The sequence below is a fragment of the Ochlerotatus camptorhynchus genome, unplaced genomic scaffold, assembly GCF_037179485.1.
Source record: "Ochlerotatus camptorhynchus isolate MF236.1 unplaced genomic scaffold, CSIRO-AGI_Acam_v1.1 ptg000107l, whole genome shotgun sequence".
NCBI classification, from domain to species: domain Eukaryota; kingdom Metazoa; phylum Arthropoda; class Insecta; order Diptera; family Culicidae; genus Ochlerotatus; species Ochlerotatus camptorhynchus.
This window is the reverse complement of record NW_027040597.1, coordinates 2164633-2179601: the sequence shown is the minus strand read 5'-3', so window position 1 is coordinate 2179601 and position 14969 is coordinate 2164633. Positions and strand designations below refer to the sequence as shown.

The following is a 14969-nucleotide window of genomic DNA, read 5'->3' as shown; positions in this document are numbered from 1 at the left end:
AGAGAGTGCGTTCAATGTTTGAAGGGCACGCAGAGAAAAAAGCAAACAAATAGCTGGGGGTTATATTAAGTAGCGGTTAACAGTTGTGCTGGTTTCGTGTTTGAGGTGATTTACATATACAGATTATAGAAATCAACGAAGAGGGATAAGCTACATCTCTTTTTAAGAAAGCCATGATTTTGGCTACACACTTAGAAAAATTCAAGTAAATTTAGATTCTCTGAGACTGACATATACGAGCGTCAATTTTGATATAAAATTGAGACATAACAGATGCAAAATTCAGTTCAATCAAACATTCTTTTCGTCAAATGACAAACTTTTCAGTCTTGGAGCACAACAATTCTGAAATTAAAAACAGATCGTATAAAAATTCTGTTGAATTTCCAGAATTATTGAAATAGCTCTCATATAGCGGCCTAGTTCAAGGTGCCATACTAAATGATATGTGAAATGTACGTGAAAAAAACGAAGAAAATAGCAGCGATCAAAGAATGTTTATCGCTTGGTATTTGTCATCTTTCAAAGGAAGTTACCCTTCCTCAATCAACAGTAAATGAGATGATTAAATTTAATTAAGTTTTAGGTGCCACATTAAATTTTATGTGAAATCAAAGTGAAAAAATCGAAGAAAATAACGAAAGTAAAAATAACAATCGAAAATCGGAAAACGTCGATTTTACTTATTATTTTAAATTTAGAAAGCAAAATGATTCTTCAGATCGATCATTAAGCTTAGCCGAGATATTTTTTATGATTTTCACATTTGAAATATTTGCTCAAGGTAAAGTTATATCCAAAGAAATATTGATGAAAAATCGAAGATTGCAAAAAAAAAAACAAAATAATTGTAATATGCAATGGGCATACAAGTTGATGGGCCATTTGTGAATTTGCTTTTAAAGGGTGTCCACGATGAAATTGCCACACACAAAATTGATTCGCAAAATTCGAGTTTTCATCCGATTGCCATCAAATTTTCAGGGATTGAGAAATAACTATTAAACTTCATTTTACCATTTTACTCGTATTTTATTTACAGTCCATACGCAAATGCCCGCACCTTGGCCTTAACCCCGGCCATAAGATTCTGCACAACCTGTGATCCAACCGTTTTTTTTGCATGTAAACCCATACTTTCTTCAGTTCATCGACTGTCTTCACTACCTTAGGTCGTTTAAGAAGGTGCTGCTTCATAATCGCCCAGTACTTCTCGATGGGGCGGAGCTCCGGAGTGTTGGGAGGGTTGAACATTTTCGGCACGAAATTGACCTTATTGTCCGCATACCACTTCAGCACGTCCTTGGAGTAGTGGCATGAGGCCAAATCCGGCCAGAAGATTGTTGGGACGTTGTGGGCCTTCAGGAGAGGAAGCAGCCGCTTCTGGAGGCACTCTTTTATGTACACCTGTCCGTTCATCATGTCCTGGGTCACGAAAGGTGCACTCCGCTTCCAGCACGTGCAGATGGCTTGCCAAACCAGGAATTTCTTCGCAAATTTGGACATCTTCTGAGTGCGGACATGCTCCGGAACGCTGAACTTATCCTTGGCCGTGAAAAACAGGTTGCCGGGGATCTGTTTGAAGTCGGCCTTCACATATGTTTCGTCGTCCATGATGCAGCATTCAACTTTCGTCAGCATGTTGAGGTACAACTTCCTGGCACGGGTTTTGGCGGACTTGTTCTGCTTCTCGTCGCGATTAGGGGCCTTTTGTACCTTGAACGTTCGAAGCCCAGCCTTAGTTTTGGCCTTCTGGACAAAACTTCTGGGCTTCCGATCGGTGGTCAACCGTTCCTCGAACCGCTTAATCACTCGCGACACCGTGGAATTCGCGATTCCCAACGTTTTAGCGATGGAACGATGCGAGAGATCCTTGTTCTCGTGATGAATGCGCAAGATTTTATCACGCACGAGCTGTTCTTTCGACTCCATTTCCGCGAGTTTTGATAACAGGACTTTAAAACTTGCAGGATGTAAATAATGCACTATGAACTAAATCCACCCAAATTTTCATTAAATTCTACCCAACGGTTAAAAAGTTAGAGCAATTTCATAGTGTGGCAATTTCATCGTGGACACCCTTTAAGAAATTCCCAACAAATTTATAATTTGAGTCATTTCAACACAGCAAAAAATAAATTTGAATATTACATCCAACAGGATGCTCTTCAATCATGTCGAAAATCTCATGTATTTTTTATGGTCACAACAATAAACAAATGCAGTAAAAGCATTGAAGTGCATCCACTTTGATGTGATATTAAAATTATTTTCTTGCTGTGAATGTACGCATGCTATAAGATCCCACAAATTAAATCTAATTAATTGTGATGAATTGACGTGACGGTTGAACAAACCCCCCTCCCCCGTTTGTCACATTTGGTCACGTTTTTCTTAGATCTCAGTTACCCTGAAAGCCTGGGAAGAGCATGCAGCTACTAAATCGGAGAACGTTGGGTACGAAGCTCGCATCGAGGTCCTTTACCGGCGGGTCCGAAATCTACAAACAGTGTCATCGGAGATCCAGCATCGCGCTCAATCAGCAAAACCTACCTCCATTTCATGCTTTGAAAAGCATCTATTGTTCCAAAGTCCTACATTCCAAGGGATGACCGTTGGGCAACGGCGAGAGCTGATCTCCCAGAAGCGACTATGTTGGAATTGTTTCATGTCGTCACACATTGCACTGAACTGCGATTCAAAGTACACCTGCCGTCGTTGCCATGAACGGCATCACACGCTGTTTCATAAACCCACCACCAACTCCGTGGCTCAGCAAGCCGCCCAGTCCTCGGTGCAGCAAGCAAGTTCTAACGGATTGGCCAATCCGTCCTCCATGGTGAGTGTTCCAGCGCATGGCAGTTCTCCAACAGCTGTTTTCCTTTCCCCAGTTGCACTCTGGATCGAACATTGATTCGGAAAAGTACATTCCGCTCGGAGAAGCTAGCTCGTCGTTTGTGTCTGCAGTCGGACGAGTAAGCGTCGCATCCACCGTTCATTCCAAGGCCGACAAGTTTTCTAGCAACGTTCAGCGTTTCGAGTTCCATTGTCCTGCTGCTTGGAGTCGAGTAATTCCACGAGTATGTGAAGAGTGGCAGAATAATCCTCGGTGAAGGATCTCCAGTACTTTTCGAGACGATCTTTGGATGGGCTGTCATCGACCGTTGGCACGGCACATTTCCACTTATATCTCCGGTTTGCCTCCACTCGAAATCTAGAATCCATCCTGGAGCGGTTCTGGGAACTAGAACCAAGCTACCACAGCTAGAAACGCTGGCGGAAGGTATGTAGTGTCTCTGCCAAAATCAGAGGATCCCTATGTTCAACTCGGTGAGTCTCGAGCTATCGCCGAAGGTCGTCTGCGATGCTTGGAACGCAGACATGATCGTGATGAAGCAGTTAAAGTAGCCTACCATGAATTCATGGACGAGTACGTACGACTTGGCCATATGCGACGACTCGACGATCCAGTGGACGATTCCCTGGACCACATCACCCTGTGTTTAAGGCCAGTAATACCACAACAAAGGTACGGGTCGTATTTGATCCCTCCTGCCGTACCTCTTCTGGTGGTTCGTTTAACGATCTTCTACTCGTTGGCCCAGTCGTGCAAGAGGATCTCCGTTCGATTGAAATGCAATTCCGGACTAAACCTGTCGGAGTTGTGGCGTATGTGGAAAACATGTACCACCAGATTGAAGTTTGCCGCATCGATCAATCACTCATCCGAATCCTCTTTCGAAACAAACCGCCAGATTCAATAAATACAACTTTATGCAGACAGGAGTTCATGGTGGAACTTCGCTTTCAAAGCTAAAGTGAGGAATTTTTACAAAGGGGAGAGTTGGCGGCTAAATCAAGCTCATGCAGCGGAGAAAAGCAGGCTCTATGCAACGCTTGAAGATTTAATTAGACGAAAAATATCTGGAGAACAATTGGAAGGAGACATTGCATCGGTAAAATCTAATCTATTAGAGATTGAGCATTGAAGAATACGAAACTATGAGCACAAGATGAAGGAATCGAGTCTGGCAGAGGGGGAACGTCTGAGTCTCTTCCATGTCACAAAGAAATTAAATAAAAGTTCGCTTAAAGAGAATGGCTTACAGAACACTTCAGAGATGCTTCACAATATTTATGATTATTACAGTAAACAGTTTTCCAAAGAACCAGAAGAAAATACAAATGATCTTGATAACCCATTGAACAACATATCATTGTTTTTAGATGCAGCGGATAGTGCTAGTCTAATGCATCCGATCACCACGGAAGAAGCCTTCATTACTTTGAAACAATGTTCAAACAAAAAATCACCAGGACCAGATGGACTCACTTATGACTTTTATCTGGAACATTTCGACACAATAAAAGATTATATGATTGTGGTATTCAATGGCTACCTTAGTGGCACAATGATAACTCCAAAGGAATTTAGTGCGGGTATCATCACTTTAATACCAAAGAAAGGAAACCTGGCTCTGCTGGAAAATCATCGGCCAATCATCTTACTGAACACAGATTATAAACTTTTCTTTAAAACCCTGGCAAACAGAATAGCAAAAGTAATTGGTAAAATAATAGGTCCAGGTCAGAGTGCCATTGTAGAAGAAAGAGGTTGTGTTGACAACTTGAAAGATATTAGGCGGCTTGTAACAAGAGCGATGGATTCTAAGAAGTTCAAAGGATTCTTGCTGACTGTTGACCTTGAGAAAGCTTTCGACAAAGTAAATCACAATTGGTTATGGAAAGTGATGAAAAGCTCCAGTTTCCAGCAGATTTGATCGGATGCATCCGTAACATATATGAAAAAGCAACATCACGAGTCCTTTTCAAAGGATTTCTTACATTGGAGTTCTCTATAGGTTCATCAGTGAGACAGGGATGCCCACTTAGCATGCTCTTGTTCGCACTGTATGTAGAACCGCCAATAAGAACTATTAGTAACAGCAGCTGTGGGATCCTTATATATGGTAAGTTCTTGAAGGTTGTTGCATACGCGGACGATTTGAATATTTTCATCAAAACTCAAGAAGAGTTTGATTTGGTGATGCAAATCCTCAGCTCTTACACCTGTTTTGCTCGAATAAGACTAAATCTAGAAAAATCTTCTTTTCTACGGTTTAACAATGTGCCATCTGGACCACAATTAGTCAAAGAAGTTATCAAAATCAAGATACGGGGGGTTATGGTCTGTGAATCTTGGAGCAATATGATTGATGTTTAATTACGAAAAAATTATCAAGGATGTGAATTTCTTATTACAACGGCATAGAGTGCGGAATCTTAATTTATACGAAAAAGCATGGCTTATGAATACTTTTGTTCTTTCAAAATTGTGGTATGTCGCCCAAGTTTTGCCACCGAAAAATAAACACCTTGCAAAGATTAAGAAAGCTGTGGGACAGTTCCTGTGGAACGGGCATATATTCAAATTTTCACGAGATCAATTATACTTAGATTATGAAAAAGGAGGCTTAAAATTAATTGATCCTGAATCTAAATGTCAAGCACTGTTCATGAAAAATATTTTGTTTAACAAAAACGGTGAGGAAAATGAAGATGAAAAATACCTAATGAATTACAGAAACAAAGGACAACTAACACGCAATGGGAAGGAATGAAAACAATGTTTTGGAAATTAATTAATGATAAAAGGATTACAGTAGGAATAGAAAATCGGTTTCCTCAAGTCAAATGGGATGTTGTATGGGAAAATATAAATCAAAATTTCTTACTTTCAGCTGATAAATCAATTGTTTATAAATTAGTCAACGATATCATTACAAACAAGGAAAAGCTGTTGGAATATAATATTGGAAATTTATCCAATGTTGATTGTGAAGTTTGTGGCGTGCCTGATAATAATTTGCATAAAACTCGTGAATGCAAAAACACAAAAGAAATTCGAGATTGGGTAAAAAATATCATGCAGAAAAAGATGAATACAGAAGTTGAACATTTTGATCATTTACTACAATGGATATTAAACAAAAAAATCAGCAGAACTGTGCTGTCTTGCGGTTAGGGATACATACGTTAGCTTGGTGCATTTCAAATGAAGCAAATGGTAGCCTTTATTGTTTTAGAAAGTCAATTAGAGAAGCAAGATGGAACAATAGAAATATTTTTAAGAAATGCTTCGGTAGTTTCTTAAATTGTGGTTAGATAACATGTTGTTAATGAAAACTGATGTAATCGTTGAAAGAATGCGTGATAGAGTGATTGAGGATGTGAATGATTGAGAGGATGAATGCAAGAGTGAATGAGAGTGTGTGAGATAAAATAACCCCGAGTCCACCGCGGGTAAACGGTTTTTGTAATACTAGAATGTAAGTTAGGTTAAGATAGGTTCAGGTTTGAATAAGGAAAAAGGAACAAAAGTGAAGTGTTAACGAAAATGTCAATGGAAAAAAATGTTAACTGTAATTGTAAACCAATGTAAAAAAAAAAAAAAAAAAAAAAAAAAAAATATCCACGTTCGAGCTTCAAACCGTTACACACGGTACGTCCTCTGCTCCATTCCTCGCCTCTCAAACTCTCGTTCAGCTCGCCAACGATGAAGGTGAGAATTGTCTGATGGCCAAGAACCTCGTACTTGAAGATTTTTACATAGACGACCTCATCAGTGATACAGATATCCACTAGCGTGCACAGGAATCTTGTTAAGGAGGGGCAATTTTTTTCTTCTTAGGTGCATTTAATCTGGGGATGGGGAGTACTCCAAAGTACGTCGTAGATGGTGCTGTCCTCCTCCCACTTTTTCCCTACTGTTAAATTTAGCTAATTTTACTTATTTTTTGCTCCGGTGGTGGTTCATCTTCTTCAACGCAAACTGCTTTCAGACAGCCAATGGAAATTGGCAATTTAATCCCATCGACGATGTCGATGATGAACGGTTCGTCAAATGGTTGCGATAGTAGGGTTTTATCCAAAATTATATATTTGTTGCAATGTTGTTGCCTTGGTGGTTGAATTCAGCTGAAGTCACGTCAGATGTTGGTGATAGCATCGACAAACCGAGATGAATGACCAATAAGAATCGCATTCTCCTTTCGCATGCACACTGCGTCGACAAGTGCAAGGTTCAAACAGTGCACATAGCAGTGAACAAACAGTATATTGCTGAAGTAATGAAATTGGGTTGTTAGCGGAATGCTTTAATAAAACAGCAAAAAAGGTTATCTTCCATTTAATTCCACTTAATTAATTTTGGTATCCATGACAGATACGTATTTCGACTACAATGTGCAGTCTTCATCAGTGTCATTCCCACTAAAGAACTTATCAAAATCTAACCCCCTTAAGTACTCATCCCCTAGGTATAAAAGTCAAGATCACAGGTATATAAATGAAACTACAATGTGTTGAATCGGAACCTACCTAACTAATTAAAACCAAAGATTTAAGTAAGCTAAAGGAGAAAAATCTATTCAACTCTCTAATAAAGAAAATCCCAAAGGCTTGGTAGCCATCATAATGAAGTAATGAAATTGGGTTGTTAGCGGAATGCTTTAATAAAACAGCAAAAAAGGTTATCTTCCATTTAATTCCACTTAATTAATTTTGGTATCCATGACAGATACGTATTTCGACTACAATGTGCAGTCTTCATCAGTGTCATTCCCACTAAAGAACTTATCAAAATCTAACCCCCTTAAGTACTCATCCCCTAGGTATAAAAGTCAAGATCACAGGTATATAAATGAAACTACAATGTGTTGAATCGGAACCTACCTAACTAATTAAAACCAAAGATTTAAGTAAGCTAAAGGAGAAAAATCTATTCAACTCTCTAATAAAGAAAATCCCAAAGGCTTGGTAGCCATCATAATGAAGTAATGAAATTGGGTTGTTAGCGGAATGCTTTAATAAAACAGCAAAAAAGGTTATCTTCCATTTAATTCCACTTAATTAATTTTGGTATCCATGACAGATACGTATTTCGACTACAATGTGCAGTCTTCATCAGTGTCATTCCCACTAAAGAACTTATCAAAATCTAACCCCCTTAAGTACTCATCCCCTAGGTATAAAAGTCAAGATCACAGGTATATAAATGAAACTACAATGTGTTGAATCGGAACCTACCTAACTAATTAAAACCAAAGATTTAAGTAAGCTAAAGGAGAAAAATCTATTCAACTCTCTAATAAAGAAAATCCCAAAGGCTTGGTAGCCATCATAATGAAGTAATGAAATTGGGTTGTTAGCGGAATGCTTTAATAAAACAGCAAAAAAGGTTATCTTCCATTTAATTCCACTTAATTAATTTTGGTATCCATGACAGATACGTATTTCGACTACAATGTGCAGTCTTCATCAGTGTCATTCCCACTAAAGAACTTATCAAAATCTAACCCCCTTAAGTACTCATCCCCTAGGTATAAAAGTCAAGATCACAGGTATATAAATGAAACTACAATGTGTTGAATCGGAACCTACCTAACTAATTAAAACCAAAGATTTAAGTAAGCTAAAGGAGAAAAATCTATTCAACTCTCTAATAAAGAAAATCCCAAAGGCTTGGTAGCCATCATAATGAAGTAATGAAATTGGGTTGTTAGCGGAATGCTTTAATAAAACAGCAAAAAAGGTTATCTTCCATTTAATTCCACTTAATTAATTTTGGTATCCATGACAGATACGTATTTCGACTACAATGTGCAGTCTTCATCAGTGTCATTCCCACTAAAGAACTTATCAAAATCTAACCCCCTTAAGTACTCATCCCCTAGGTATAAAAGTCAAGATCACAGGTATATAAATGAAACTACAATGTGTTGAATCGGAACCTACCTAACTAATTAAAACCAAATATTTAAGTAAGCTTAAAAGAGAAAAATCTATTCAACTCTCTAATAAAGAAAATCCCAAAGGCTTGGTAGCCATCATAATGAAGTAATGAAATTGGGTTGTTAGCGGAATGCTTTAATAAAACAGCAAAAAAGGTTATCTTCCATTTAATTCCACTTAATTAATTTTGATATCCATGACAGATACGTATTTCGACTACAATGTGCAGTCTTCATCAGTGTCATTCCCACTAAAGAACTTATCAAAATCTAACCCCCTTAAGTACTCATCCCCTAGGTATAAAAGTCAAGATCACAGGTATATAAATGAAACTACAATGTGTTGAATCGGAACCTACCTAACTAATTAAAACCAAAGATTTAAGTAAGCTAAAGGAGAAAAATCTATTCAACTCTCTAATAAAGAAAATCCCAAAGGCTTGGTAGCCATCATAATGAAGTAATGAAATTGGGTTGTTAGCGGAATGCTTTAATAAAACAGCAAAAAAGGTTATCTTCCATTTAATTCCACTTAATTAATTTTGGTATCCATGACAGATACGTATTTCGACTACAATGTGCAGTCTTCATCAGTGTCATTCCCACTAAAGAACTTATCAAAATCTAACCCCCTTAAGTACTCATCCCCTAGGTATAAAAGTCAAGATCACAGGTATATAAATGAAACTACAATGTGTTGAATCGGAACCTACCTAACTAATTAAAACCAAAGATTTAAGTAAGCTTAAAAGAGAAAAATCTATTCAACTCTCTAATAAAGAAAATCCCAAAGGCTTGGTAGCCATCATAATGAAGTAATGAAATTGGGTTGTTAGCGGAATGCTTTAATAAAACAGCAAAAAAGGTTATCTTCCATTTAATTCCACTTAATTAATTTTGGTATCCATGACAGATACGTATTTCGACTACAATGTGCAGTCTTCATCAGTGTCATTCCCACTAAAGAACTTATCAAAATCTAACCCCCTTAAGTACTCATCCCCTAGGTATAAAAGTCAAGATCACAGGTATATAAATGAAACTACAATGTGTTGAATCGGAACCTACCTAACTAATTAAAACCAAAGATTTAAGTAAGCTAAAGGAGAAAAATCTATTCAACTCTCTAATAAAGAAAATCCCAAAGATAATGAAGTAATGAAATTGGGTTGTTAGCGGAATGCTTTAATAAAACAGCAAAAAAGGTTATCTTCCATTTAATTCCACTTAATTAATTTTGGTATCCATGACAGATACGTATTTCGACTACAATGTGCAGTCTTCATCAGTGTCATTCCCACTAAAGAACTTATCAAAATCTAACCCCCTTAAGTACTCATCCCCTAGGTATAAAAGTCAAGATCACAGGTATATAAATGAAACTACAATGTGTTGAATCGGAACCTACCTAACTAATTAAAACCAAAGATTTAAGTAAGCTAAAGGAGAAAAATCTATTCAACTCTCTAATAAAGAAAATCCCAAAGGCTTGGTAGCCATCATAATGAAGTAATGAAATTGGGTTGTTAGCGGAATGCTTTAATAAAACAGCAAAAAAGGTTATCTTCCATTTAATTCCACTTAATTAATTTTGGTATCCATGACAGATACGTATTTCGACTACAATGTGCAGTCTTCATCAGTGTCATTCCCACTAAAGAACTTATCAAAATCTAACCCCCTTAAGTACTCATCCCCTAGGTATAAAAGTCAAGATCACAGGTATATAAATGAAACTACAATGTGTTGAATCGGAACCTACCTAACTAATTAAAACCAAAGATTTAAGTAAGCTAAAGGAGAAAAATCTATTCAACTCTCTAATAAAGAAAATCCCAAAGGCTTGGTAGCCATCATAATGAAGTAATGAAATTGGGTTGTTAGCGGAATGCTTTAATAAAACAGCAAAAAAGGTTATCTTCCATTTAATTCCACTTAATTAATTTTGGTATCCATGACAGATACGTATTTCGACTACAATGTGCAGTCTTCATCAGTGTCATTCCCACTAAAGAACTTATCAAAATCTAACCCCCTTAAGTACTCATCCCCTAGGTATAAAAGTCAAGATCACAGGTATATAAATGAAACTACAATGTGTTGAATCGGAACCTACCTAACTAATTAAAACCAAAGATTTAAGTAAGCTAAAGGAGAAAAATCTATTCAACTCTCTAATAAAGAAAATCCCAAAGGCTTGGTAGCCATCATAATGAAGTAATGAAATTGGGTTGTTAGCGGAATGCTTTAATAAAACAGCAAAAAAGGTTATCTTCCATTTAATTCCACTTAATTAATTTTGGTATCCATGACAGATACGTATTTCGACTACAATGTGCAGTCTTCATCAGTGTCATTCCCACTAAAGAACTTATCAAAATCTAACCCCCTTAAGTACTCATCCCCTAGGTATAAAAGTCAAGATCACAGGTATATAAATGAAACTACAATGTGTTGAATCGGAACCTACCTAACTAATTAAAACCAAAGATTTAAGTAAGCTAAAGGAGAAAAATCTATTCAACTCTCTAATAAAGAAAATCCCAAAGGCTTGGTAGCCATCATAATGAAGTAATGAAATTGGGTTGTTAGCGGAATGCTTTAATAAAACAGCAAAAAAGGTTATCTTCCATTTAATTCCACTTAATTAATTTTGGTATCCATGACAGATACGTATTTCGACTACAATGTGCAGTCTTCATCAGTGTCATTCCCACTAAAGAACTTATCAAAATCTAACCCCCTTAAGTACTCATCCCCTAGGTATAAAAGTCAAGATCACAGGTATATAAATGAAACTACAATGTGTTGAATCGGAACCTACCTAACTAATTAAAACCAAAGATTTAAGTAAGCTAAAGGAGAAAAATCTATTCAACTCTCTAATAAAGAAAATCCCAAAGGCTTGGTAGCCATCATAATGAAGTAATGAAATTGGGTTGTTAGCGGAATGCTTTAATAAAACAGCAAAAAAGGTTATCTTCCATTTAATTCCACTTAATTAATTTTGGTATCCATGACAGATACGTATTTCGACTACAATGTGCAGTCTTCATCAGTGTCATTCCCACTAAAGAACTTATCAAAATCTAACCCCCTTAAGTACTCATCCCCTAGGTATAAAAGTCAAGATCACAGGTATATAAATGAAACTACAATGTGTTGAATCGGAACCTACCTAACTAATTAAAACCAAAGATTTAAGTAAGCTAAAGGAGAAAAATCTATTCAACTCTCTAATAAAGAAAATCCCAAAGGCTTGGTAGCCATCATAATGAAGTAATGAAATTGGGTTGTTAGCGGAATGCTTTAATAAAACAGCAAAAAAGGTTATCTTCCATTTAATTCCACTTAATTAATTTTGGTATCCATGACAGATACGTATTTCGACTACAATGTGCAGTCTTCATCAGTGTCATTCCCACTAAAGAACTTATCAAAATCTAACCCCCTTAAGTACTCATCCCCTAGGTATAAAAGTCAAGATCACAGGTATATAAATGAAACTACAATGTGTTGAATCGGAACCTACCTAACTAATTAAAACCAAAGATTTAAGTAAGCTAAAGGAGAAAAATCTATTCAACTCTCTAATAAAGAAAATCCCAAAGGCTTGGTAGCCATCATAATGAAGTAATGAAATTGGGTTGTTAGCGGAATGCTTTAATAAAACAGCAAAAAAGGTTATCTTCCATTTAATTCCACTTAATTAATTTTGGTATCCATGACAGATACGTATTTCGACTACAATGTGCAGTCTTCATCAGTGTCATTCCCACTAAAGAACTTATCAAAATCTAACCCCCTTAAGTACTCATCCCCTAGGTGCTGTTTTATTAGTATATTGCTCTTGATCAATCCAATCTTGATCACTGATATTGCGTGCTTGGCACTGATGAAGTCTGCAAGTAGTAGACGAAATACGCGTATCTGTCAAAAGATAAGCAATTATAACGGAATTAAAAGGAAATAAACCAACACACTCAAAGCTGTACATTGACAATTTCAGGGAAGATTCTTCGACGATTTTTTAGTAGGACAACAATCAACCAAGGTTTAATGGCAAACTAATACCCACTTTTCAATTAGGGAATCCAAAAGCTTTTTTTCTATGAGCTCTTTTGAAATTCTTCTCAGAAGTCCTCTGGAATTATTTTTAGAACTCTCCTTGACTTTTACTCAGAACACCTTGGAACTGAAATTCCCTTAGAGTTTCCGAAGAATTTCCCCAGTATTATCCAGAAATTATTCCCGGAATGAGCTAGAAATTATCGGTACTCCCTTGAAATTTTCCTCAAAATCCCTTTGGAATTTCACTCGGAATTCTTTTCGGAATTATCCTGGAACTATAACAGGATTCACTAGAAATTATTGGCAGAATTTTCTTGGAATACTCCCCAGAAATTCTTTGGGACTGTCCTCAGAATTAAATATCCTTGAGGATCTTCTCGGATTTTTTAGAACTCTCCTAAGAGCTGTTTTGAAATTCTTCTCAGAAGTCCACTGGAATTATAGTTAGAACTCCTTATGATTTTTTCTTAGAACACATTGGAACTGATTGCGCTAGAAATTTTCTTCGGAATTCGCTTGAAATTTTGCTTAAAATCCTTTTGGAATTTCACTCAAAATTTGATTTTCTCTGTATTCTGTTCGAAATTATCTTGGAACTATCTGCAGGATGTACTAAAAATTATCCGCAGAATTTTCTTTGAATTCTCTCCAGAAATATTTTGGAACTGTCCTAGGAATTCAATATCATTGAGGTTCTTCTCGGAATATTTTAGAACTTTTTTTTTCTCAGAACACCTTGGAACTGAAATTCCCCTAAATTTTCAAAAGAATGTCCTCTGTATTCTACAGAAATTCTTCCCAAAATGAGCTTGAAATTATCCTCGGAATCTCCTTGAAATTTTCCTGAACATCCTTTTGGAATTTCAATCAAAATTTGATTCTCTCGGTATTCTTTTCGAAATTATCTTGGAACTATCTGCATTATTTACTAGAAATTATTCACAGAATTTTCATGGAATCATCCCCAGAAATCAGTTCTTTTGGAACTTGTCTTCAGAATTCAATCCCCTTGAGATTCTTCTCGGAAGTCAAGTTTAAATTGTCCGTCCATTCACCAAAACGTTGTAGTTTTTTCTACCAGAAATGTTCAATAAAGCTTGCCCCTCCACTCACCAGAACTGTGCAATGTTTACATCAGGAATTTTCAATTCAGCTATCGCTTCCATGCAGCAGATTGTTGCAAATTTTGTCATCAAATCAAACACCAGAAAATTTCAATTGCAATGCAAATTTTACACCGTTAATGTTCAATAAAAATTGTTCTCCAATCTTCTGATTGGTGCAGATATCCTTTTTCCATTTTCCACCAGACATTTTCAATATAGCTTGCTTCTCCTATCATCAGAATGTTGTAGGTTTTCCACCAAATAAAGGTTGCTCCTATTTTCTGATTTTTCAGCATAAATTTTCTGTAAAGCAGCTTCCCTCCAACCATCAGAATGGTGCAAATTTTACACCAGAAATTATTATTAAAGTTTGTTTCTCTATTGAGCAAAAGGATGGAAATTTGAGACCAAACATTTTCCGAAAAGCTTGCCCATTCGTTCACCAGAACGGTGCAGATTTTCCTCCAGTAGTTTTTAATATAGCTTAATTTAAATGAAGCTTGTGCCTTCATTTACCAGACCAGTGCAAGTTTTCCACCAGAAATTTTCTCTTCGTTTTATTTATCAAAGCGATAAAAATTTTGCACCAGAAATTTTCAATAAAGCATGTTCCTCCATTCACCAGAACGGTGCACCAAAAATTGTCAGTGAAGTTTACAATTTTCAGGTTTTGCCTCTTCATGCACCAGAATGGTGCAAATTTTCCACCATAAATTTTCAATGAAGCTTGCATTCATCAGAACGATGCCAATTATGCACCAGAAACATGAATAAACCTTGCTTCTACAGTCACCACAGTGTTGCGAACGTTCCACCAGAAATTTTCAGTTAAATGTGCATCTCCAAATTTTTTGCGTGATTCAATTTTTCCACCAGAATTATTCATTGATGATATTTTTACACCAGAATTATTCAATAAAAAGCTTTTTCTACAATTTACCACCACGAAGGTGAAGTTTTTCAACCTTAAATTTACCCTCTTCTTTGAACCCACCATGAA

The 14969-nt window shown here is 36.6% G+C and overlaps 2 protein-coding genes across 2 annotated transcripts in view; one reads left to right on the top strand and one right to left on the bottom strand.

The window, feature by feature from the left end:
• The window catches only part of e(y)2 (enhancer of yellow 2), a 278423-nt gene that overhangs the window by 244097 nt on the left and 19357 nt on the right, over window positions 1-14969 (top strand). The gene's annotated exons all lie outside the window — the stretch shown is intronic.
• Window positions 3306-14969, bottom strand: part of LOC135699365 (accessory gland protein Acp36DE-like) — a 45292-nt gene continuing 33628 nt past the window's right edge. The window contains exon 3 of the mRNA XM_065219607.1: window positions 3306-3497. Coding sequence (XP_065075679.1) covers window positions 3306-3497 — 192 coding nt within the window. The remainder of the gene's footprint in view (window positions 3498-14969) is intronic.